Source organism: Delphinapterus leucas, chromosome 2, assembly GCF_059928025.1.
Source record: "Delphinapterus leucas isolate spDelLeu-1000000601 "Yukka" chromosome 2, BTC_Dleu_Yukka2, whole genome shotgun sequence".
NCBI lineage: Eukaryota > Metazoa > Chordata > Mammalia > Artiodactyla > Monodontidae > Delphinapterus > Delphinapterus leucas.
Genome location: NC_143130.1, coordinates 71528266 through 71554925, shown reverse-complemented (window position 1 = coordinate 71554925; position 26660 = coordinate 71528266). Strand labels below are relative to the sequence as shown.

Below are 26660 nucleotides of genomic sequence, written 5' to 3'. Positions count from 1 at the left end.
CTTGAGGTAGTATTAACCAAAAGAATTAATGGAATAGCCTTTTCTACGATCTTACTGTTTTTGTGTTTCACAAACAACATTAAGTAGAATCAGATAATGGATAAAATGCCTAACATCATTCTTTCTCTTAAGCCATGTTTTGTACCCAAATAGATGGATATTAATTTTAGCATTTTAGCATAGTTAAGAATAAAATGGACTTAGAAAAAACAGAATATTTAGTTACAGAGAAGATATATAAATTAAATAATCAATATATAATATTTCTTTGAGGTATTTCATTGAGTAAAGGGTATTTAGCATAAGAAAATTTCTTTTAGAAAAATATATATGCTCATTTACTTGGTACCCACCTAATGCTTTTTCATGGTTGCCTGATAGGATTTACAGTCTGAAAGGACTGTTGTATCTAAAGGATTGTTTTTGTCCGTCATGTGTAGGGCAGTGCTAACGTGGCAATCATTTCTACATTAAAATAATACTTCCAGACAGATTTTAAAATGAGATAAGTTACAAAACAGTTTGTGCACTGTGATCCCTTTTTGCAAAATGAAAATCAATGCATAATATACAGCAAAATATTAACATTGACTTTGAGAGGGGTGAGATTACAGGTGATTTTTATTTCATTTACACTTATTTTTATTTTCTAATTCTTCAATCCCAGCTCAAGCCAAAAATGAGAGAGAGAGGTGGTGGGAAGGTAATTATCACAGAACCTGAAAACAGATGTATGTAAACCTTCGAAGGAGCAAAAGGAGGAAGATCCTGAAGAAGATCCCGAAGGTTCTCTGTGAAAGATGCAGCTACAAAATGGATGACCCTGTCTCAGCTCAGGCTCCTCAGCAGAAGCATCAGGAGAACTGCAGCGATTAGTATACAGAGGGTGCAGACTGTAGGTACCATGATCTCCGTCATGATCTGCATGTAACTTAGAAAAGGCTCTGCGGAGGGGGAGAGAGCAACATGGCAGATGAGAATGTGGTCATTTTGGCAAATGCAGCTTCATCCTGAAAGCTTCAGTTGTCTGGATAAACTTGGAAAATGGCATCATCACACTTGCTAATTATTCTCATTTGCTATAAAAGAGAACCTGGTAAATTAAATGTTATAAAAAAATTATGTGAGGGCTTTGTAAGATATTTCAGAAAATATGGATTAAGAATGCTTAAATTTGGTTCTTCCATAGGTACTGTAATAAAGTCTAAATGTATGTCAATGCTAGTGCTTACTCAGAATATTAGCAGCCAATATTCCTCAGTTTCTATAATTCTCTTTGGGGGGATTTAGGAAAGAAAATGCCTTGGAAAACATTTGCATCCTTTCAAAAATGTTTATTGTATATCTTAAGAGGTATAGGAATTTCTGCATTGAAAATTTTCATGGTCATTCTTAACACAGCTAAACAGTCTTTAAGGGTTAAATGATAAGCATATTTCAAGTGCGTTAACGTTGTAGTGGACATTTACGAAATACCTGCTTTTAAGTTTTGTGCCAGGCACCCTTGGTTACTGAGATAAATAAGGCACAGGCCCAATTCTCATGAAGCTCATGGGCTCAACAGTAAATTCTACATCATGTCTCTACATTAAGTTTATTTTAGTTTAATGGAATATACATCTTTAATATTTGCCTGATTATTTAGATGAGGCGGGAGGGGACAGTGGTATATGGGCCTGTAAAAATAGTTGAATTGGTAGGATTTGGTCTAGCATTTTCCACCTCTGATACCACATGGAAGATGAATTCATTAAAACAGGAAGTGTATTTCTCTGGTTGCCCTTATATAGAGAGAAAGACAAAATTCAAAGAAACAAATGATATGCTTTGGCATTTCTTGATGCATGGTTACATCCTGGTTGTTCTACATCTCTGATCCTTTTAGATCCTGTTGCATTAGAAATGCCTTCTGTGAGAGCAGGGACCTTGTTGTTTATTGCTATGTCCCCAGGGCTTAAAACACCCTTGAGTCAATAGTGACTGCTTCATAATTACTTGCTGAATGAGTGAATATAATATCTAGAGTGTTTGATTTTTCTTCATTCCATTTGGTATAATGGTTGAATTTCTCCCTCCTTCCAACAAAGCCCACTATAACACAATAGTAGATTTATAAATTTACAGTATGATTCAGAATCAACCTAGAGTAGATATTTCTTTTTCATGGTAGATTTTTTTTTTTTTTGGTACATGGGCCTCTCACTGTTGTGGCCTCTCCCGTTGCGGAGCACAGGCTCCGGACGCGCAGGCTCAGCAGCCATGGCTCACGGGCACAGCCACTCCGCGGCATGTGGGATCTTCCCGGACCGGGGCACGAACCCGTGTCCCCTGCATCGGCAGGCGGACTCTCAACCACTGTGCCACCAGGGAAGCCCATGGTAGATTTTTTTTTTTTTTTTTTTTTCCATGGTAGATTTTTAAAACATATTTTAAGTGCTGATAGAAATTTGACATTGCTTCAAAGTAAAGGAAAGTCCATTTCTAATCATGTGATTTTGGAAGATTGACTTAAGGTGGGTCCACATTTTGAGATTTTGGTAATACCATTACATACGTAATTACATGGTTTAATTATCAAAGAATTAAACTCACCTGCAGCAAGCATCTGGTTGTTGATAGAGCAAGTTTCCAAGGCTTTGAGGTACCAACTTTCCACCTAATAAAAACCCACTTGATAAGTTGTCTTAAACTAGTTTTTTGCTGTTTGAAATCATGTTTGGAATAATATGGGGTAAGAAATATATTTTTTTAATCTGCTCGTAGTTTAAATCAGTTAATAGTTATTGAATGCCTATGTGCATCATTGTGAGGGAGCCAAAGAACAGTTTTTATTCTCGAGCTTATAATCTAGCTATCTTTTTCTAATAATGAAATTACTGTCTTTTCTAGTAATGCAAACTAGTGAATACCTGATAGTTATCAGTCACTGCTTCTATTTATAGTCCCACTAGGCTCACTCTAAAGAATGTGGATAAACAAATGAGTTTTTTTTTTTAATTAAGACACTCTAAATTACAACTTATAGTCCCTGCCATTAGGTGCAGCAGCATACAGAATAGAGAGCTGATAGAAGAATTTGTAGGTTATTGAAAATGGGAGGTTTTAAAGGATTTTTTTAATGATTACTTTTAATCTCATTTTGGCACCAGTGCATTTGTATCACTGTACAATTTGGTGGGAAAAGAAGTGAAGATTATACGGTCATTATATATTCAATTTACTTAACTTTTCATGTATGTTGAAGAATAGGTAGTATTTGTTTGCATTAAGATACAACATTTAGGATAACATTTAAATCACAGTTTCTGTTGACTGTCATAACCTAAAGTAAACAGGACTCCTGCATAACCCTAGTCTGCCCTTAATGCTCTGTGTGCTAGGATTGCATTTTACAGTGTCCTTACCCCATTCTAAGCAAACAAGCAGAGAGGTGGTGAAAGGGAAAGAAACAATGGGCCCACTTGCCAAACTCTACACCCCAGCTACCTAGCTCTTCTAAAATCCAGAATGAGTAACACTGATAATTATTCCTACCTCTCGAGGATTGGGAAACCCATTGGCAGTGATAATCTTCTTGTAATATTCAACTGAAGCCTTTGGATAGCGCGGCCTGTTTTTCTTGTTGAAATCGACATAGTAGAATCCATATCTATCTGAGTATCCTCTCTCCCATTCAAACTTATCCAACAGAGACCAGGAAGTATACCCTTTTATATTAGCACCATCTTTGATAGCTGCAAAGACATTCCATTTTTAATATATTTCATTTTCTTGGAAAAATAGTATTGCGAAGATAATCTTAAATGTTTTCATCTATGAGATTTAGAAAAACGTTTTAGTCAATCGTGTATTATCAGATTTTGCCCAAGTTAAATAGAAAGATATGTGAAGACTGTTTGTATCTCACCTTTTAGCATTTCATTTGTGTATCCTTTAAGGTATTGAATTCTCCACTCATCACATAATTGGGTACAGTGTAGTTTTTGAGATGCTCCATTTTCTGTCACATATATGGGTGGATTGCCGTATTGAGTCTGAAAGGAATCATGGGAACACATATTGAAAGCTGCCATATTCTAATTGGGTGTGTTTAGCATTTAGTAGATGCCACTTAACATGTTTATTTAGAGAGAAGTGTAGGCAGGAGGCAAGTTCATATAGAAGAATATATTTCTTGACAAAGCATCATTTTAGAGAAAATATGCTTCAGGTCTTGTTCTTTCCCACATATTCCAGTACAGGTGAGAAGAGCAGCAAAATAACTAAATATGAGATAAGAATTTTAAAGTTTTATATATAAATATGTATATATATATACATATATAGTCATATGAAATATGTGCATATTATATTACATGAGTATAATTTATATAATGTATAACAACCATGTATATGATCTATATATATGATTATTCATAGTAGGCATTCATCATTTTTTTTTTTTTGGCCATGCAGTGCGGCATGCAGGATCTTACTTCCCTAACCAGGGATCAAACCCGTGCCCCTTGCAATGGAAGCACCGAGTCTTAACCACTGGACCACTAGAGAAGTCCACATTAGTCTTTTTCGTTGTTGTCTTTCTTTCTTTCTTTCTTTTTTAGTCTTTCTTTAAGGCCTATATCGAGTAGCTTCTGAAGTATAAGTAACTGGGTTTTTAAATTAACTTTAAAATGTAGGCACCTGAGCTTATACTATAAGAACATGAATTCAGGTAAAAAATGTCCTTTAGCTTAATGTAATAATCACCTGAGCAAAGTTGAGAAGCCTCCTAAATCCCCATGGCACAGAATGTAGCCATTTAGACCCCAGATCAGGCCAGTTTGGGTCAACCAGTTCAACTAGGTCACGATCGTTCTGGTAGCTGGGCCCCTGGCGAGAGGGGTAGTTCCTTTCTGTGATGTACCGAGTCGTAAAATGACCTAATCCCAAGAAATCAGATGTGCCTTTAATGTAGCTCTTTTCCTGGAGTGAGAACGCTGGTAACCTCGACATATCCAGGCCTTGCTCTGCACTCTTTCTTCCTAATGAGAGAAGAAAATAGAATTTAACCAAGTTTTATTTTCTCACAATCATTCTCTTGTCATGTACCATGATGATACTGGCATGTTGACATGAAAGCTGTTATCCAGATCCTGGGCTTTGGAATTCATCTGTGTGGAAATTATGACCTTAGCCTTTCAAACTGGAATTTTGACATTTGAATGCTAGCCAAAAATTTTTAAGTTTATGTTGCTTAAAAGTAATATTTTTACAGATTACTCAGTAACGTGTGTGGACAATTGTGTAGCTATCTGGAAAAAAGAACTAGGTTATTCCTTACATCAAAAATTGGTAATTTTGCTTGCCTCTGGGAAGGGAACTGGAGGAGGCCAGTGGTAGCCTGGGGAGAGACACGGTCACGTTCAGGCCTTGTTGTAGTGTAAGCTAACATCACCTCTGTGTTGGGCAATGTCCTATCTTTCAAAATTGTAAAAGCGTGTGTCCTTTCACCGACCAATTCTAAATCTGCTTATCCTACACTTTACTCATGTAAAAGGATGTATGTACAAGGATCTTCATTACAGATTGAGTAGTAAAAGATTAGAAGCAACCTGAAGGTCTGTCAGGAGAGACTGGTTAAAAACATGATGGGATATCCATCAGTACCACATTATGCAGCCATGAGAATGAATAAGGCAGTGCTTCATACACAACAAGGACGAGTGCCAAGACGGATGCTCAAGTGAAACAAAGATGCAGAGTGTTGCATACATACAGTACATGCAAGTATATACACATACCGAGCAGCAGTGTTCTTGCGCACACGTGCACAATGCATCTCTGGAAGTGTACTTCCTTCTGGGGAGGATAGGAGCAGTGGGTGGGGGAGGGAAGGAAGCTTAAATTTTTTCACTTTTTTGTACTTCAAAACATGTGAAACATGTCCTTGTATAATCTATGCAAAAAAAGTTTTAAATCAATGTATAAAGAGAAGTAACATTTTTATGAGTTGATCTAAAATGTAGCCATAAAAATGTTTCCAAAGAGACTGCTGGCTTAGATTAAATGAGTGAAAAGATTGCATTATTAAATTCCTTTAAATTATTAGCATGTTATTACTTTCAGTTACATGTAGTAACTTGAGTAAAACCACAGGAATTGTCACTGTAGTGTCTACTACAATAGCCATTCAGCATATGTGGCTACTGGAATATGGCTAATGTGACTGCAGCTTCAACTCAGTCACGCTGAAGGATTGAATTTTTAATTTTGTTTAATTTGAATCTGAATAGACACAAATGGCTACAGACTATCATATTGAACAGCACAGATAGGGGACATGCAGAACATTTCCATGATCACCAGAAGTTCTACTGGACAGCACTCGTCTAGAACTACCTTTCTTCATATATTTATTGTGAATGAAGGGGTGCTTCTGAGATGCCTGGAAGTAATTTGTGAATGAGATTTCAGGCAGAATGCTTTCACTACTAAAGAAAATATTAATTGTCTTATTTGTCAGTTATACTTAATAATGCTGAAACAAAAGAAAAAGAAAAAACTACTTAAAGGATCCTTCTTTCCACATTGTATAAGGGAAAAATTGAGCCCTGTTCCCACTTGAATTATCATGGAGTTGGAGTTGGTGGGGTCTGGGATTATTGGCTTTAAGCCCAAGAATTGTTCTATGATAGGTAATCAATTTGGCTTTTTAGTACAATCTTGTAGTGCCTGCAGTGGCCTCTGAGGGTCCCAAGAGAGCAAACAGCATGTGAATGATGGGGTGTGTCTGTAGGAATGTTCCATATGGGCATTGTCCCATTGTGAGGGCTTTTTCCTTACGCATCTTGAGGAAATCATTCTCAAGATTTTGAGTGTATGTGTACAGAACATGTCACAGAACTGGTTATTGTCAAAAGATTTTTAGAGATTATTCTGTCTAATCCCTTCATTTTTAGGTGATAAGACAGACAGGACGAGGTGAAGCACCTTGCTTAGAATCACTGGTTAGTGGCAGAGTTGGAATTAGAACTTGCTGCCTCCTATTCCAGACAAGTCTTGATAAATGGTGCTTTAGAAAGGGAAATTTTTGAAATGTTGAAACATTCTTAGTCAAACATCTAAAATAGCCTTGATGTATGAGATATAGCCTATTTCACTGTTATCCTTGTCTTTTTTAGGGAGGTGTGGGCTGATACCTCTAAATCACAGTTATATGTTTAGATTCCTATGGCCAGACACTGCTGGTTGCCTACCCAGTAGACCCATGCCTGTCTTCTTCCATGCCCTCTTTTCTCATCCCCTTCCAAAGGGCCACATCCTTTCTGGGAGTCTTGACCCCTCCCCAGGCTCTGAGGCTCTCTAGCCCTGGTGGTCTAGGGCACCTTGGGGCATTTGACAATTCTCTCCCTTGAGGCACAGCGGGAAGTCAGCTGGGAGTAGATGCTGTTTCCTGGGAAGATTTTTCTTGTTCTTAAAAACAGATATGATAGTACTATTCCCTTTTTTTCTGCCTCAGGGTGTTGATGTGTAAAGGTGATGCCTGGAGCTGCTACAGCCATCTTGTGGCCTTGGGGAATGGCTGATGAGCTAGCTAAAAGTGCCAGACAGAGTGGAAAGATGGAATGAGTCTGGGTTCTCAAAGACAACCCTGAGGGCTGGATTAATTAGCTGTGGATTATCCTTTTCTGGATTTCAGGTGAGATGATAAATCCCCTACTTTTCAAGCCATTTTATTTGGAGTTTTCTGTTATGTGGCAGTTAAAAGCGTCGAAATTAATACAGCCTTGTGAGCTGTGTCTTTATTCTCTGACACTGTGGAAACTAGAGCTTGGAAAGTATTTCTCAAGTGGCAGAAAGAACCAGCAATAGGACTGACTCCACCCATGACTGTGTCTTTGACTTCTCACTCCTACTTCGCTACAGTTGGATGGAGTGGAGTGGGGAGGAGACAGGAGAACAGAACACAAAAGAGAGCAGCCTAGAGAATTGCTAAGTTTTTTCCCCTGGATTCTGAAATTCTCAATTTCCAGGTCTAGGAATTTGTTTGGATGTCCCCCACCCTCCCAGTTTGAATAACCAGTTCTAAATTCTTTGGGAGCTGGCTTATCCCTCGAGTGCCTCACCCAAACCAACCCAGTGTGTTCTTCTATCCCCCTGCCTTTTGGTCATTTCACTTGAGCTCAATACTGTTGCTGTGGTATCTGGAGTCTTAAAAACGTGACGTGGCTCACCAATATGGTCCTTCATGACTTGTGGGTAGTCACCGGTGTAAATGGGGTTGGCAAACCAGCCCAGGCAGAACTGTAGGTATCTCTCGGCAGCCTCTATGTCCTTGGGGTTAGTAATGTCCACAGGTTCCCCCCAGTCGCAGTTTAATGAAATCCCCACCAGACCTTATAAGAAGAGAGAGAAAAGGGGGTGGCACACAGAGTGACATTGCTCCTCTGGTCACCCGTCTGTTCTCAGCGCACATGGTGGCGGGGCTCACCTTGCTGCTTGCTGCGCCATGTGTTGTTGTAGGAGTGCCAGGCTTGGGCATGGGCCTGGAAGAGAAAGGAGCCCATCGGAGATGCCTGCCTCATTCATTTCTCTCCTCCCTTTCAACCCAAGGTGGCCTTTCTCTCCTTCCTAACTCTAGAGATCATTTTAAGTCCTACCCTTTTCATGAGTCCAGCCTTGATTAGCCTAATCCATAGTCTCCCTTCCTCTGACCTCCATTTTCTTTGTGCTGTGGAGGAAACTTGCTCTAAATCTGGCATAAACACATAAGCCACCACTCTGTGTTATTTACTGTTACTAAGATTTTTGCTAACGTGTCTTGTTTCATTCCTGGTCGTCCTCTGTAGTAACTAGGCAGTGCTTTCAGCATAGGTGCTCAGGAAGTTAGGAAAATATAATACCAGGCATCTGGAACAGTCTTGAGAAACAGAATCCAAAATATGCCAACCTGCCTTCTCTCCATGTTCTCTCCCAGGGACCCACTGATACATTCAGAGCCCTGCCCTTTAAATAGTCACAGTTTAAGAAACCCTAAGCCAAATAGGGAAAGATGAGAAAGTTTTCTTGCTGACATGAATTTGAGGGTCTGGTATGTCCCCAGTGATCCCCTGCCTGCCCGCCTGATCAGATTGTCCACCTTCTGTTGAGAGTCCATTGGGGCCAACATGCCTCGCACCCCTGTTCCCCAGTCATCATCACCTGGACCCTCATATATGTCCTGGAATGTGACCAACCCCCCCACCCCCCGCTTCTCAAGCCTTTCCAATAGCCTTGTAATTCGCCCGTCGTTGTCTCCTCTCAATGTCCCCCTCAATTTCTGCCCTAACTGAGCCTGACTGCCCCTAAAGACCGCAGCCACGGCAGCTCTTTCCAGCAGACGCCATTTTTTTCCCCTCACACCCCACACACCTTAGGAGAGTGCCTGTCTTGCTCTTTGTTGCGGCTTCCAAACGACTTCTCTTCCCTCCTTCAAAAACTCCAGGTCCTTTGGAGTCCATGCTATCAGACAAGCACTCCTAACCCCTTCCTGCTGCTGTCATTCACCAACCTCCAGTTACTTCTGCTCGGTCACTGAAGATGTTAGCCCCTAGCTCACTGTCATCCCCCCACTTCCTCCTGTCACCGTTCCTCACAAAAGAGTTTAGACCTGTAGGTGACAAGTTTTCACATGCATGTGCTCCAGCCCCTTGGCTAGATTGCAAGCACTATAGGGAGCAGTCACGCTGTCATCTGGGCTGCAGTGTCCAGCAGAGTCCTGGATGGCAGGACACTACCTCATAGATCCTCATGGAAGGGAAGGGGACCATGTTAAGGTGAGGTGGCAGACGACTGGGCTCAGACTTGGGCCCTGGGGTGGGCTCAGCTGTCACCGGGACTCACCCTTCCACCTTGAACCCAGCCTTCACTCCCGGAAGGACCCACTTCACCTTAATGACGTGATGTGCTGCCTTGTATAGGCCCGTGCCATGGAGCTTCAGTCCAGGTGCGTGGTGGCCCGTCTCGTAGCCTTTTTCTGCCATTGTCTGCAGGGATGGCAAGTGGGGACCACAGGACCCGTGAGAAGTGACAGGGTACACTCCTGCCTGGAAAGTGGGTTTTCCCACCTGGAGCGGGGCCTTGCTTACCCGAGGGTCACTGAAAGTGACCCAGTGCTTCACCCGGTCCCCAAAGGCCTCGAAGCATAGGCTGGCGTAATCACTGAAGTAGTTGGCCGTGCTCACATTCTGCCACCCGCCATAGTTGACCTGGAGCAGCTGCAAACAGAGGGGTGGAGAGAGAAGCAGGTGCCCCACCCTCTAAAGCATGGATAGTACTCCATCTTCTCCCCATCACCTCCCTGAAGCCAATGTCTTGTCCTCTGACCTCCCACCACCCTGTGTCACAGAGAGGTACATAAGCGGCTCCTCTGCCAGCTGGGCTGTGATACCACAGGGCCTTGTTGAACGAATGAAAAAAACTGCTTGAATAGTGATGTCTAACTGTGAGGTTCTTAAGCATGTTGAGGCTTTATGGAAATCGCTTGGGAGGGGGCGCTCGTATATGAGCACATACAGTTCTAACAACCTGGGGGAGAAAAGGCTAAACAAACTTGCTCATTATTCCATCAACTCTTACTCAAAAGATGCTTCTTTCTTTATAGTCTGAGTTGTCGTTTCCAGGCCAAATGTTTTGGAAAACATCAAAATCTGCGCTTACCACTTATTACAAACGTCAGTTAAACCAGTGGGACCTCCCCGCCGTGGGTAAGTTGGGAGATTTCTTCTTCACTCCCTGCCATCTTCCTGTCCCGAGCCAGAGCCCAGACCCCAGGCTTTGCCTCCACCTTGGCAACCCCAAGTGCCCAGATCAGGCTCCCTCCTGCTGAGCTGAGCTCTCCTTGGGCCTCTGAGCCTGCACAGCCTCACCTGTGGGAGATCCCAGTGGTGCAGGGTCACGATGGGGGTGATGTTGCTGTTCAGAAGGGCGTCAATGAAGTCACTGTAGAATTGGATTCCCTTCTTGTTCACCCCGTCAGCTGAAGGCGAAATAAAAGTGGGGACTTGATGAGAAAGGACCTTGGCCTTGACCTTCTGAATGCACTATTCCTGGGCCCTGGAGCTTTCTGTAGGCCTGAAGGCGCCCTCAGCCCACCAGCACTCGGGTCTCAGATGGTGGAACAGCTACTGCTGGGAGCCCAGCTACCTGCAGAACCCGTGAGAGCTGCTGCTAGGGAAACTGTGCTCATGGGCTGTTCTCACCGCCCAGGACTCTCTGGTGTCCCCACAAAGCCAGCACGGCCAAAAGGGGCCACTCCTGGGCTGGGGCAGTGTGGCCTTAGCTCACCTCGCACACCCGTGGGCAGGAGCCGGGGCCAGGACAGGGAGAACCGGTAGTGGCTGACGTGCAGCTCCCTCAGCAGAGCGACGTCCTCCTGTGCAGACAGAGGTGGGTGCAGGGCAGGGTCAGCCGGACCCCACTAAGGCCCCTCCTGTACGTACTCTTCATCTACGCAACAGGCGTGACGCCACCTGCCCCTGCTTACTCCTGGGGCTATGCCAGGAGTCAAGTAAAATGCAGGATATGAGGATGCTTTGAGAACTCCATCAGGGTGATGGATCCCCAATCCAGAGAGGAAAGTGGGTGCTGAGCAAAGGGACAGAGGATGAGCTGGTCCCGCTCTTCCCACAGGGGTCCCATTCCCATGCAGGGACCAGGGGTTCAGGCTACTGTGGCCTGTAGGCCCTGGGGTCATGGCCTCAGCCCTTCAGCTGCCCATCGCTTAGACTAAGGCACTGGCTCAGGTGGGGCCCAACTTTCCTTTCCTCCTTCATCCACCTTCCCACATCCTGGCACTCCCTCCCCAAGCCCCAGTCACCACCGACCCCTCCCCGCTCAGCTGCACTGGGATTGGGGATGTTTAGCAGAGCACTTGGTTGACATTGTCACTCGGGTTCCCCCAATATGTCTGTCACCTCCCACCTCTCCCTAGGTGATGCTCAATCATACACACACATGCACACCCATCACTCACCGGGACCTTGTAGTAGCCGTTACAGGCCATGTCTGCAGTCTCCTCCCCAAGCACATTCCCTTTCCTACTGTGCGTGAAGGTGTCCCAGATGCTGGGCCCTTTCCCGTCCTGGTCCCAGGCACCCTCAGTCTGGAAGGCGGAACTGCCCACGCCCCAGGTGAAGCCTGCAAATGGAGACCCCAAGCTGGGCTCTGAGTCCCCTCCCACTCCCCACCCAGTACTGGGACCCTGGGCTGTGCCTCCCAGGCCACAAGGCAAGCCCCCTCCCCAGCAGCCTGCGCTGTCTCCCTAGGAGTGGGAGCATGTGTGGTAGGGCGGGGGGAGGGGGGAGACACAATTCGTTAAAAGCATTTATCTGTACCATTTTAGCTCTGATTTGCATTTACTATCTATACAGTAACTTAAAAAAAATTCTGTTAGGAACTTCTTTTATTTCGGAACAACTACATGGAGTTATTTTCCCCATCCTACCTATAAGGAAGCTAAAACACCAAGCTCCTTGACAAGTCAGCCAAGGTAGGCAATCTGACAGACAAATGGACAGATGGACAGACCAATGGAGGAGTGGACATACCAAGTGGGAAGGTTCCATAGTAGAAGGAGGCCTCTTCTAGGGATTCCTTCATGGTGGCCCCCAGCCTGGACACCAGCAGTAGCACCCACCAAAGAGTGACAGCCCTCACTGGCTTCATGGCACCCGGCTCTCCCCCATACCTGAAAAAGCACATCTGACAGGTGTAGGCCCATGCAGCCAGGGCTTGGGGGGGAAGATCCTGGCTTTGGGGAAAACGGAGGGGAGGAGGTGGGACGGGGTGGAGGCGCTTTATCTAGAGAAGCGTTGGTTCTTCTGGGGTCAGCTAGTCCCTGGCTTTGCTGGGACCCACCAGCACAGGCTGAGGCTGTTCTCCAGATATGATTCCCAAGTTAAACACTAAGGAGGACAAAGACCGGGCGTGGGGAACTCTGGGTCTGATAGGCAATGCTTCAAACCACCCCTGTCCCTATCTTATGGGGGAGACCCAGCCTATACCCTGTGATGGCCTCAGTCTGATGGGGAAACCACTCTGCCTTAGGGACACTCCAGTCTGATGGGGCTGGCAGGACAACCCACAGAGCCCCTGCAGCACCCCACCTACACACTGTGGCCTATGCAAAGAGCCAGACCCCTCCCCAAGCCGGGGGTCATGAGCAGGGTCACCATCCCAGGGTCTTCTGTCCTAAGGGTCAGGGCAATTTCCTTTCCCTGGGCTCCCCTCTCTGATGTCAGCCTAGCCAGCTTACCCAGGATTGTCCTCGGTCCCAGACACCCCCAGAGTAGCAGCTGGCGGCCAGAGCACTGTCAGACTGACCCCCTCAGGGCCTGTGCGCCCCCCCCCCACAAGAGCAGAGCCTCAGCCCAGAGAAGGCTCTGGTTGGGGGCGTGACCAGTGGCCTAACCCCCCCTACAAAGAGCTTCAATAGCCCCAATTCAGTGGCGAGGGCAGGAATGCTGAGCTGGCCAGCGGGTCCTGAGTCAGCAGCCAGGGAGCTTGGCCCTGGGCCCGGGGCATCCAGTCAGCCCCCTCCCAGGGTAGAGGAGCAGTGACCCAGTCCCCTGGTCCCTTCTGGGCCCAGTGTGCTGCCTTCAGCCCATCTCAGCCTATGAAACTCCAGGTGGTGGCTGGGCGGGGAGTAGTGTGTGTGGGCATCTGTCTCTGTGCCAGAGAAAGTTCACTGGAGAAGGTAAATTTGGTTCTCCCACATCACCCTCCTCTCTTTGGATCCCTCATTCATTCCTTTACTGACTCACTCATTGAATCATGACTGTCTGGGGAATTCCCTGGCGGTCCAGTGGTTAGGACTCGGCACTTTCACTGCTGTGGGCCTGGGTCGGTAGAGCCCTGGTCCGGGAGCTAATATCCCACAAGCCTCCCCGTATGGCCAAAAAAAAAAAAAAAAAAGATATATTGAAAAAAAAAAAAAAGCACAAGTGGCAGCTAGATCACACCCTCCCTGGAAGCTCAGTGCCTCCTGCTCTCCACCCAGGCTGCCAAGGAGGCCCCCACTGTGCTCCCTTCACTACAGTGCCCTCACCTCTCCATATCCCTCCCCTCCCTCCCCCCACTTGCGGCTCCCTGCATCTCACTCAACCTTCAGCCTCCCTGCCTTCAGCTAAGCCCCACCGTAGATCCTTAACGGGACAGGTCTTATTACCCCTTTGTGGCGGATTAATTTCTTTCTGCCAGAGTGAGGTGGGACCTGGTCTGAGTCCTCCAGGGGTTGGGGATCTTGCGGGACAGGGAGGCCAGAGGGAGTGTGAAAGCAAGGTGGTTTTAAGCGCTGTGCAAAAATCAAATCAAATCAATCAATCAAAAATAAACACTGTGCCAGGGATCAGGGCTCTAATGGAAGGATGGACAGAACACTATAGAGGCGCAGGGAGGGAGGGGACATTGGACAAGATACTTGAAGGATGTGGAAGCACTCGCCAGATGGCGTGGAGCACGTAGGGCATGGGAACTGACAGAGGGGACGGCGTGAGCAAAGGCTCTGAGGCGTGTTGGGGGACCTGGCAGCTTGGTATCTTCTCTCCTCTTGCATCTGTCCTACAGTGACCAGGCAGGGCTGCGTCCTCAGGTGAGCAGACCACTGGACGTCACCCTCGCGGCCTGTGGGTGGACTGCCGTGAGAGTCCAAGGCCAGTGGTGCGTTATCTGCACTGGCGCTGCTACCTGCCCCACCAGGCCTGTGGGCCCTGGGGACTCTGCTCTCCAGGCTGAGGTTGGCAGGAAACATAAAACTTTAAGACCTGATGTCATCTGTGAAAAATGCCTCCTTCTCTCAGAGCCAGGGGCCTAGTGTTTGTGATGAGGGAGGGGCTAGTCAGCCTGGCCTGGCCAGGGGCTGCTTGGGGTCTGACTGCAGACCCAGTCTCCACCGTCTGATCCCCGTTCTCCTCCACAGGCTCCAAGCTGGAAGGATGTGGGCCTCACAGCTGGGTGACCACCACCACCCACCCTCGCTCCTCCCAACCCCATCCCACTCCAGGGCTGCTTGGGCCCTGCTGGAGGCTTGGAGCAACCAGGGTAGAACCCTTCCCTTGGGTGGGTGGGGTGTTCTAAAGTCCCTGGAGGCCAGGCCTGGCTGAAGAGCAGGCGTGTTGGGGGATGGGTGGGCCTCTTTGTCTTCCCCCTCTTCTCTCCCTGCAAGGGGCTGCAGAGTGGGGTGTCCCTCTGCCAGCAGCCTCTGTAGGGCCCAGGCCAGAGTCTAAGCTTTATGACTTTTAGGAAGGGACTTGGTAAAAGCAAAATGTCTGGTCTTCCGTCCTGGGAGCACTGATGGGTCCAAGGCACAGGGGCGCAGTGGGTGTGGGCATGGGAGAGGCTCAGCTCAGCCCGCTCTGTACCTCTGGATACTTCCGAGGGAATCGAGGGGCTGGCGTGGGAAGGACACTGGGGATCCATGTCGCCAGGAACTGGCCGTGGGCTCCAGTGACAGGCACTTCCTCTCTCCCTATCTAGAATGAGAGCTACTATCCCTGCTGGCACTGCAGGGCCCAGCCATTCTATTCCCTGGTCCTAGGAGCTAACCTTTCTCTCTGGAGAGGAAGGGGCCTCTAGGCCCCATCCAACCCTCACTTCTTCCCACCAGCTCTGCAGCCCAACTCAGCCCTGCCCAGCCTGGAGCTAAGGGGACAAGTCCCAGGAGACAAAGTTTAGTGCCGTGTGACATTGGGCCAGCCACTGCCCCTCTCTGGGCCTTCATTTCCTCCTCTAAGGAGGCTGGCTACCAGCTGTCTGGAGTCTTCCTCAGCTCTGGGTTCATTAAAGAGGTGACAGGCTGTTTTCAGGTTGTCTTGTCTCTGCAGGAGTTGGGCTGGGATGGAGGCAGGGGATTTGCAGGGATCAGAGTGGGGCTGGTTGAGCCCATCAAGGTGTTGGTTGGTGTTGTGTGTGTGTGTGTGTGTGTGTGTGTGTGTGTGTGTGTGTGTCTGTCTGTCTGTCTCCTTTCTCTTGGGGAAAGGAGCCCATCCTGGGGTGCAGAGCTGTCCTGGGAAGCAGGAGTACAGGGGCAGGAGTGGGGTGCTTGGTTTATAAGGAGCACTATGGGCCTGAGTCAGACTTTCTCCTGAGTTTTCTTCTGAGGATGGAGCAGACAAGTCCTTCTGTGACAAACCACTGGGAGAAGAGTGGGGGAAAGGTGGGAGGGATGAGGAGAGTGGCCTGTGGAGCGGAAGAGGGCGGTGGTTAGGATCAGAGTCTCTGGAGTCAAGTACATCTTTGAACCCCAGCTCAGCATCTGCCCGCTGAGTGTTCCATACAAGTTACTGAATTTCTCTGAGCCATTTTTCATATATAAAAGGGGATGACAGGGACTTCCCTGGTGGCACAGTGGTTAAGAATCCACCTGCCAACGCAGGGGACACGAGTTTGATCCCTTGTCCGGGAAGATCCCACGTGCCACGGAGCAACTAAGCCCGTGCGCCACAACTACTGAGCCTGCGCTCTAGAGCCCGTGAGCTACAACTACTGAGCCTGCGTGCTACAACCACTGGAGCCCGGGCGCCTAGAGCCCATGCTCTGCAACAAGAGAAGCCACCACAGTGAGAAGCCCACGCACCGCAATGAAGAGTAGCCCCCGCTCGCCACACTTAAGCATTAAATGACGTGATAGATGTAAATGCTTCATGCAGTGCCTGGCAGAGAGAAAAGCCCCAAAACTATCTCTGTGGGAGTTCCCTGGTGGTCTAGTGGTTAGGATTCGGCGCTTTCACTGCCGTGGCCCAGGTTCAATCCCTGGTCCCAGGACTGAGATCCTGCAAGCCACGTGGTGCGGCCAAAAAACAAAAACAAAAACAATCTCCATCATCAATGCCATCATATTGTGAAGGCTGAAATCCAGCTCTGCCACTCACAAGGGCCCTCTGGGCGAGGCACAGAGCCTCAGAGGGTAGACGCTCCCTGATGTTCTGACAAGGGGTTTCCATGATCGGAGAGCTTTGGGAGATGCCAAAATCCCTCTGTGCTGTGGGCTCTGCAGGAGCCAGGCCTCTCTGTCCGTTGAGGCCAAAGCTCCGCTCCCCAGAACACCAGTCACTGCCTGAGGGCAAGGTGCCTAGGGTGTCGGCAGATTTTGAGGGCTGCTGCTAGTTCTGGCTCTGTGAACAAAACCCAGGGCCTTTTACCTTCCGAGTGTTGATGGTAACTTCCAAGGTCCACTTCATTTCTCTGAGCCCCTACCCTGTATTATAAAAATGTGCAAACACAGAAAAATGGAAAGTGTATACTGCCCACACTCTGTGCCCACCACTGAGACTATACTTGCTTCATCACACGTCCATCCCTCTTTTCCTCTCTCCACCCAGCAATTCATCTTACTTTTTGGATGCATTTCAAAAGTAAGCTGCGAGTGTCAGTTCACTTCACCCCTAAACCCTTCGGTAGGCATATCATTAACTATATTATGGTTCTTTTGTTTTCGAGGTAAAATTTGCTTGCAGTGAAACTCACAAATCTTAAATGCACTCTTCTGTGAGTTTTGACAACTGCAGTCACGTGTAACCAAACCACTGTTAAGATATGGAACATGAATTTGTTTCTTTCGAACTGAGTCATGCTGCATCTTTCTGAGGACTTTGGGGGAAATTCCCATGGGTCTCAGAAGCAGGAATCCATGTCATCTTCTTTCCCTCTGATTTCTGGCTGCTTGGAAATTCTGAGATACATTTGTGGCCTGCTTCCAGCATGTGTACAGGACATGTTATGCGTTTCTATGTCATCTTACTCTCCCTTCTCTGCGATTTCCTTGTCTGTTATTTTTAAATCCTGCTGAGGTATATACAACTCTACAAGCTGGTTCTCAAATCCTTTTTTTGGAACAAGACTGAAGGAGTTCTGCATAATCATAGTGGAATTTTCAAGATATTTCAATGGTTTGTGGTGGCCAAATATGTGAAATTGAGGCTGTTCCAGTAAATCTGGAATGAATTGATACCCTATCCACAGAGTATGAACCTGTGTGTAGAGTATGCATGTGTACACACACACACACACACACACACACACACACACAGTGTTGGAGGGCACACATACGAAGAATTCTTTTCTTGGTCCAGACACTGGCATTGGCAGTGAAACCATCAATTCCAAACCCAAAGAGCCCACTCACCAGTGGCCTTGCTGCCTGGGACCCCTGCAGGCGGAAGTTTGGGAGGGCATGGCGGTCTGAATAGTGGTCTTGGAGGGCTGGAAAAAGCCATGATGATGGTGACGTGTCCGGGACCAAGCTGCCCAGCCAGCCAGCGCTTCCCCACCGGAGCTCTTTGGTCTGGGCTTCTCTGCTGGTGATTTCCCAGGTCCTGCCTCGCATTTTCCTCCCCTCATTTTCGCTCGTGGGGAGCCCCTGGACCAGCTGCCGAAGACCTCCCACACAACCCTTCAGGTTCCAGGTCATGGAGGGCGGCAAGGGTGAGGATGTGGGGTGTGGAGAGGGGAGGAGTCTCAGTAAAAATGGAGGAGAAACCTCCGCAGCTCTTCTCTCCTCAGAACATTCTCTGAGTCTGTCTTCCAGAGCATCTGTGGCAGACCTCATTTCACTCCTATTTAGGAGACTGCTTGGAGTCCGTCTCTTCACTAGACTCTAATCTTTTCTGTTTTTATCCAGCATTGAATACTAGTTGTTTAAGGAATGAAGGGTTTTTTTGGTTCGGTTTTGTTTTCCCTCATCCTTGCACAGAAGGTGTGAGAGCAAGCGCAAGGGATCATCCCTGGGCAGGGAGCAGGCTTGGTGGGGGAGGTCTGGGGTCCTGGTCTGACAGGTCTGACAGAGCTACACAGAGCACATCACCTGGGATGAGGCGCCATCTTGGAAAAGGGGAGCCTCGGTCCATCTACAGAGAGGGTCTTACGGAGCCCTGCTGGCGACTCCCTCCTAAGGAGGAAGTACCCACAAATTCCAAACATGGGCTCAGAAGTTTTCTGAAACAATCGCCAGGGATCCAAAATTTCAAAGACAGTGAAAGATTCTAAGGCTTTTATATATTACATATATAAATAGAAATATATATATATATTTATTTAAGTTTAAAAAACCATACAGAAAACATATGAATATATTCACATTGCAAAGAAATGGCAACCAGCTCTGAAATATATGGAGTAAAAAAGGGTAAGCCCCTTTTCCTTGTTCCCTTCTCCCACCATCCCTCCCCCAGGTGGCCACTTCTGACAACTGGCCACGGTCCCTCCCTGCATTTTCTCTGTATTTTCATGGAAATTGGGTACATAGAAGAGGTTTTGTTTGATGCTCTACATTAGCAGAGCTAGATTGGTAATATTGTTTGGCAACATGCTTTTTTTTTTCATTTTATAATATATGTTGGAGATCTTTCTGGATCAGTGCACCCAGCACTGCCTCATTCATTTTAATGCCTTCACAGCATTCCATTGTATAGATGTTCCATAACTGACCTAACCAGTCGCCTGTGGATGGACATTTGTTTTTCTTTACAATGCTTTGATCTCACAAAAATGCTGCAATGAATATGCCTGTTCATGTAATTTCATACCCGTGTGTGTATTCCTAAACGTGGAATTGCTGAGTCAATTGATCTTTCGATGGATGTTGCCAAGTCGTCTTTCTCTAGAGGTAACCTCGTTCTTTTTTTTTTTTTTTTTTTTTAACCTCGTTCTTTTTAACTGAAGAATATTCAACACCAATATTTAACCAACATAACCAGTTAGAGATGAGATGGAACCGTAGCTCAGAATGTGGGAGCCAACACTGCCTTCTGCCCATGGTTGGGGAAGGACTTGACTCCTGCTGGGAGCTCAGTGGCAAGAGGCGGGTATGTTTGCTCTAGGTAATCCCTGAGGAAACCATCACTGGTCAAGAGCTTTACAGTTTACAGAGTAGATTTCTGTGCATAATCAATCTCACTTAACCCTACTGAATGAGGAAGGGCCATGTTACTCATTTTCATCCCATTCTACAGATGAGAAAACTGAGGCTCGAAGGAGTCACACTCAAGTGACTGGCATGACCAGGGTCTGAGACTCCAACTTTCAGGTGTTTTTCCACTGTGTCAACAGCTTTCCCCTTTTTCTCTGGGTCCCTTCCTCTGCCTGTCCAATCCTTACCACCCCCTATACACCAAATCCTCCCCAGACAATGCTGCCCTCAGGATCACCCCCAAACGCAACTCCTCAGGTTCCAATAAACCCAGGAATATGCAATGAGATTAGAAATGGTTCCAATTGGCCTGGAACACATCCCTGAGGCTGTCTCAGTGGGAGAATTTATACCTTCTTATTGCTCAGACAGGCTTAAGGACAGATGTGAGGCCTGGACTCCTTCCTACCCAGCCCCTCAGCCCTCAGGGGCAGAAAATTAGTTACTTAAGTTTAGAGGATAAATAACTGGGAGGAAAAAGATGCATAAATGAATTCATGTGTAGAAAAGCAAAAGACATAGTTTATAAAGGTGCCCACTCTTCATCAAACCCAACGTAAAAACACTCAGGACTTTTTTCAGGTCTTCATTTCCTTATGCAGGCTCCTGTGTCACGTAAAACTTAAATACATTTGCATGCTCTTCTCTTGTTCATCTGCCTTTGTCAGTTTAATTTTCAGATCCATCCAGGGACCTTAAGAGGGTCAGGAGAATTCTTCCCTCCCCTACAGTCCCCTGGTATTCACACACTTGTGTAATTTTTGTTTCCCCTTGAACCTGGGCTAGACCTAGTGACTCACTTCTAAGGAAGAGAATACAGCAGAAATGAGGGGAGGTCACTTCCGGGGTCAGGTCACAGGAGGACTGAGTGCTTCCCAGGTCACTCACTTGCTCTGAGGAAAGGCAGCTGCCATATTGTGAGCCGTGCCACAGGGGGGCCCACAAGCTACAGAACTGATGTCTCCCTCAAGAGCCAGCAAGGACCTGAGATTGCCAACAGCCATGTGAGTGAATTTGGAAGTGGATCTTCTCCCAGCCAAGCTTTGGGATGACTGCAGCCCCAGGCAACTCCTAGATTGCAGCCTCCTGAGAGACCCTGACCCAGAGGCCTGGATGCCTGAGCCACAGAAACTCTGAGATAATAAATTCTTGTTAATTAAGCCACTAAGTTTGAGGGTAACTTGCTACTCAGAAATAGGTACCTAATACACATTCTACAGCCTATAGTTTCCTATTACTGGATGTCTGGGCTGTGTTTAACTTCTCATTAATACAAAATCCACTTTAGTGAATATCTTCCTTTCCAACATGCCTTTCCTGAATTTAGGATCACTTCCAGATCAGAGGATGATCCCAGCAGGGAGATAGTTGAGGCCAAGATTCCAATATGTATCGTTTTTCATAAGCATCCCCAAATTGCTGTCATGTAAGGAAGGGAGTGACCAAGTTGGGCCACCAGGAGCATCCAGGTCCCCGTTCCCACACGCCCTTGGCCACATCTTTCTTGGTCTTCCTGGTCATCTATGACTCCAATAGCCATCAGGTAATGATAGCACTTTCCCCTCCTACCTCTCAGGGTAGGCAAGTTGAAATCAAAATCACGTCCATGAAGAGTCCCCCAGAGCCTGCACAGTGCTCTGAAGGCTGAGAGAGGTTAGGGTTTTTCTTAGACTCTCAGGATCTCTCAGAGCTCAGCCCCTTTCCATTTCATAGAAGAGGAAGCAGGGACTCAGAATGGCCAGGGCTGTGCTGGGGGTCCCACAGTAATTCACGGCAGGGCAGGGACAGGACAACCCAGGTCCTTTGCCTCCCTGTGTAGAGCTCCTCCTGACGTACTCAGTCTCCCAGCTTGCCTGAACCAAACATCCAGACAGAAGCGGAGGTCTCTCCTTCAACCCCTAAGGACTCAGAAAATCTACACATTTTAAGAAAAGCTGGTCCCCAATCCTCCTTCTTTTGCTGACCTGGCCACCCAGCCAACCACATCTCCACCCCATGTGGCTCTGCCCGGCTTGCTCCCACATCTCACGGCAGGGGGCCCTCAGCTCCCACCTCCTCCTCTCTCCAGGACCCCTCTCTTAGGCCATGAACCCTGCCTGGGCTGTCTCCATCCCCTTGTCATTGTAGCCAAGAAAACAGGAAGTGTCTGAGTCACCCGCTCTCCCCTAGGCTTTAGCTGTCTGGGCCCGAGTTCTGGAGTCAAAGAAGGACAAGGAGGAAGCATGTTGGCCTCACAGAAGCCAAGACTTGTCTGTGGAGCCCACGCATCCAGCACTGCCTTGCAGCTCGTGGGACCCCAAAGAGCCAGTGGTCGAGGGACTCCCCAATTCTTGGGATGAAAGAAAGAGCACTCCCTTGAGACATGGAATTCTTGTGTTGGCTCTGCTTCCCACCAGCTATGGGCCATGGGCTTGTCTGATGGTTTTTAAGCTTGGTTATATCTTAGAATCACCTGAGCTCCACTCCCAGAGATTCAGACAAAAAAAAAAAAAATTACTTGAGGCCTAAAAGGATGTCATTGTCCTTCAGTTAGGATTTTAGTGAGCTTCTGCCAGGCATCCAGGATCACCTCAGTCCAGTTTCAAGGCTGAAGAGCTCATGACTTACCCAGATAATCAAAGCCAGAATATAGAACTTGTGAAGGTCAGTTTGTTTCTGGTTCACTCTTATCCTTTCTTTTTTCTTCTTCTTCTTCTTCGCGCCACGCGCAGCTTGTGGGATCTTAGTTCCCCAACCAGGGATTGAACCCTGGCCCTTGACAGTGAAGGTGCTGAGTCCTAACCACTGGACCGCCAGGGAATTCCCACCCTTACTCTTTTTCAAAACAAAATTTTAAAATTTATTTTTGGTTGTTCTTCGTTGCTGCCGGCGGGCTACTCTTCTTTGCAGTGCACGGGCTTCTCATTGCGGTGGCTTCTCTTGTTGTGGAGCATGGGCTCTAGGCGCGCAGGCTTCAGAAGTTGTGGCTCATGGGCTCAGTAGTTGTGGCACATGGGCTCAGCTGCTCTGCGGCATGCGGGATATTCCTCGACCAGGGCTCGAACCCGTGTCCCCTGCACTAGCAGGCGGATTCTTAGCTACTGCGCCACCAGGGAGGGAAGGGCCATGGCCAGTTTTTTTAAGTTGCCTTCATTAGCAAGGTGGGTCTGAGTCACCTAAATCTGCCTTTACGGAAAGTAAAGTTCCTCTCCAATTCAATTCTAACATGATAGTGTTCCTACTAAATTTTTTGATCCTATAACTGTACCCCATTTTTTTAAAACTGAAAAGATGAAAAAAATGTACATAAAAATGTACTTATTTGCTTTTTCTGAAATTAAAAAAAAATTCAAAACAACAATACCAATATGAATTAAAAAAAAAAAAATGCAGCCAGAGGCATCCATCCAGTATTGCCTGATGTGACGGCCCGGGTCTATGCAGTTCTTTGGGACCTCACTATAGTCTTTCCTCAGGCTCTTGTGGCTGGCCCAGTGCAACACCTCTCCCCTCTAGCTAAAGGGCAAGTGAAACTAGGGGTTTCCTTCTAGACTTTAAGTTCAGCTTGCAAATCTTGATATTCTCTTTATGTGCAGCAAATTTTAACAACCTCCTTTTAGAGGTCTTGCAATAATGTTTGGTCCAGTGTATAAACTCAATCAAATATCTTAAAGTATTTTAAACTTTGTTTAAAAATGAGACTTCTGGGCTTCCCTGGTGGCACAGTGGTTGAGAGTCCGCCTGCTGATACAGGGGACACGGGTTCGTGCCCTGGTCCGGGAAGATCCCACATACCACAGAGTGGCTGGGCCAGTGAGCCATGGCCGCTGAGCCTGCGCGTCCAAAGCCTGTGCTCCGCAACGGGAGACGCCACAACAGTGAGAGGCTCGCGTACCACAAAAAAAAAAACAAAAAAAAAACAATGAGACTTCCTATTTCAGTACTCCATTTCTAACTTAACCAAGAAGAGCTTCCTTCCTGAGTACTAAGTAATCCTTACAAAACCAATTAAGTTAAACTCATAAAAAAAAATCTAAATTAAATAATAGTAAAAGTTAAAATATGGTGAATTTAAAGTTCTCTTATAGGTTCTAGTATTGTATATAAACTCGTTAAGCGTTCAACTTAAAACCCTCAGTTTAAATTACTCAGTTTTACACTTTCAATGGTTAAAGGCCGTCACTCTAAAAGACCGAATTATCTTATACATTACAAGCATTATAAGTGCCGAACATATACAGATTACTTCTTAATATCAATGTCATGGTCAAGTAGGTCATATCCTTTTTTTTTTTTTAACTATTTAGTTATTTATTTTATTTTTGGCTGCATCAGGTCTTAGTTGCGGCATGCAGGATCTTTCATTGTGGCGCTCGGGCTTCTCTCTAGCCGTGGCGCTCGGGCTCTGTAGTTGCCGAGCACAGGTTTAGTTGGCCGGCGGCGTGTGCAATCCGGGTTGCCCAACCAGGGATCGAACCTGCGTCCCCTGCACTGGAAGGCGGACTGCCAACCCCTGGACCACCAGGGAAGTCCCAAGTAGCCCGTATCCTTGGTGCCAAATTTTACACACACTTCCCAGTTCTGGTGCAGCTCCCCTCTCAGGCTGATAACCTGATTGCATTTTGACTGTTAAACTGGGTGTGGTGGGCGGAATAATACCACTGCCCCAAAGTTGTCCATATCCTAACCATATTCACCCAGAACCTGTGAATATATAACTTACATGGCAAAAGGGACTTTACAGACATGATTGTTAAGGATCTTGAGATGGGAGATTAGCCTGCATTATCCAGGTGGAGCCAATGTAATCACAGGTCCTTATAAGAGAAACAGGGAGGCGGGAGAGTCAGAGGGAGAGTGGTGATAACAGAAGCAGAGGTTGGAGTGATGTGATTGCTGGCTGGCAGGGAGCCATGAGCCAGCATGGCTCTAGAAGCTGGAGGAGGTAAGGAAGCAGATTCTACCCTAGAGCCTCCAGCAGGAATGCAGCTCTGCAACACCCTGATTTTAGTCCTGTGGGACCCATTTGGGATTTGTGTTATCTGGGACTGTAAGTTAAGAAATTGGTTTTGTTGTAAGCCGCTAAGTTTGTGATAATTTGTTACAGCACCAATAGGAAACTAATAACTCTATACGAATAGAATTTTTCATTTAGCCCTAAGGCCTCTGAATTCTATGTGACCCTAAGATGTTTAAATATCCATTCCATTGAACTTTAAGGACTTGGCCTCATTCAGTGTGGCCACGTAAGCGCGTACTGACGTGTGATTGTTTTGGTTCATTTCTAATCAGAAGGCGTTCGCATCCTACAGCTGATAGACCTAGGTTCCTGGAAGATGATGTCTGCCGCTACTGGGCTTCTTGATATTCAGGCACCTGAGGACAGCGTGAGAAGTCGGTTCTGGTGGCCACTTGATGAGACCAGTTCCCCCCATTCATTCCTCAAACACTCCCGGAACACCGTGCCGAGGGACGCGGTGGTGCAGGAGACCGGGTCTGGACCCTTAAAGCACTCAGCTGTGGAGGGAGCCACAGACAGTCATCCTGACATGGTGCGGTCAGAGCAGGGACAGCCAGTGTGCAGAACATTACTTAGCACAGAGGAGCGGGGGAGGAGGAGGTGATCAGGGGCTTGGAACACATGGGCTGAGAAGGGACAGCACACAGGCTGTTTGAAATGGGGCCTGGCCGGGCTGGGAGACACAGAACCAATGGCGGTCATTTCCTTGGTGGGGAGGGGAGGGGGCTGAGGAGACCCAGGCTGGGGCTGGTGGACATCACACTGGAGCCTGGTCCTTCCATCAGCTTGCACTCAGGTAAGCTGGGTTCCAGTCCTGGCCCTGTCTTGTGACCTCAGTTTCTTCATCAGAACAGTATCATTCATGCTAGAATCTTCCTCTCCACAGGGAGGCAGGAGACCACCAGGAGGATGGAGGATGGCCTTTGTCCAGGAAGCTGGACTGCCAACTTCAGAAGATAAGCCGGGCCCCAGCCAGTGCAGCCACTGGGGGTCTGAGCCCATCACTCACCTTTGAGGAAGTCCCCTGCCTGCTTCCTACTCCTCAAGGCCCAGATCCAGGCCTTAACTGGCATTGATGACAAAACTGGCAACCCAGTGAATGGTATGTGAGAAATAGGAGCCAGCTGCCAGCCCCGGCTGAATGAGCCAGAATCTGGGAGTGGGGTGTGCTTGTGTGTGGAGGGGTAGTTCTGGGAATCTGAACCCTAGAGGACCCTGGGGCCCCACTAAGGTTGAGAATCTCTGGGTTACAGGCCCAGGATTCGAGGCTGGGTCCACATGGGCTAACCCACCCCCTTTCACTGACAGGCACGCGCCTCATGCCTGGCCTTCATTGTGGTAGCATTTTCCATGTGTTCCTTCCCACGGTGACTTTGGGGTTTGTGCATGGCCCCTACACACTCACACAGTCGCACTAACAATGTTGTGTCACACAGACACATGGACTTGTTTTCTAAGGAGGGGTGCCAGAATTAGCAAATAAAAATGTAGAACACCCAGTTAAATTTCAATTTCACATGAGCAACTTATACTTTTTTAGCATAAGTATGTTCCAAGGATTGCATAGGACATATTTATACTAAAAATATCATTTGCTGTTTCTCTGAAATAGAAATGAACTGGGCATCGTAGCCCTACTCCTTAGCCCTGAGGCACCTTCCTGGTTTTTCAGACACACTCACGCCCCCTGTAGACACACGCTGATGCTGCAAGCTCAGTTAGGTGGTGGGCGCATCTCTC

At 47.1% G+C, this 26660-nt stretch overlaps 2 protein-coding genes and 1 pseudogene across 5 annotated transcripts in view; 2 read left to right on the top strand and 1 right to left on the bottom strand.

Annotated features, from left to right (window-relative positions):
• ZWILCH (zwilch kinetochore protein) overlaps nt 1-7486 on the top strand; it is a 46904-nt gene extending 39418 nt beyond the window's left edge. For all 3 annotated transcript variants that reach the window (XM_022579846.3, XM_022579845.3, XM_022579847.3), the window contains one exon: nt 668-7486. The gene's annotated coding sequence lies outside the window, so the exon portion shown is untranslated. The remainder of the gene's footprint in view (nt 1-667) is intronic.
• LCTL (lactase like) lies at nt 342-12684 on the bottom strand. Its single transcript, XM_022579848.3, has 13 exons — nt 12567-12684; nt 11993-12156; nt 11305-11392; nt 10887-10996; nt 10107-10235; nt 9909-10004; nt 8471-8525; nt 8214-8375; nt 4747-5021; nt 3908-4034; nt 3535-3734; nt 2593-2656; nt 342-944 (listed from the first exon to the last, which is right to left on the bottom strand). Exons 1-13 carry the CDS (start codon nt 12682-12684, stop codon nt 829-831), a joined length of 1704 nt encoding a protein of 567 aa, XP_022435556.2. The 3' UTR covers nt 342-828.
• Nucleotides 788-26660, top strand: part of LOC149750172 (uncharacterized) — a 55668-nt pseudogene continuing 29795 nt past the window's right edge. The window contains exons 1-2 of the transcript XR_016391825.1: nt 788-895; nt 7499-25873. The product of XR_016391825.1 is annotated as an uncharacterized LOC149750172 (transcript). The remainder of the gene's footprint in view (nt 896-7498; nt 25874-26660) is intronic.

Coding starts and splice junctions, on each gene's coding strand:
- LCTL (XM_022579848.3), bottom strand. CDS start 12,684: ATGAAGCCAGTGAGGGCTGTCACTCTTTGGTGGGTGCTACTGCTGGTG. Junction 10,236..10,886: donor ACCACTGGGATCTCCCACAG/GTGAGGCTGTGC, acceptor CTCTGTTTGCAG/CTGCTCCAGGTCAACTATGG. Junction 945..2,592: donor CAACCAGATGCTTGCTGCAG/GTGAGTTTAATT, acceptor CCCCCTCCGCAG/AGCCTTTTCTAAGTTACATG.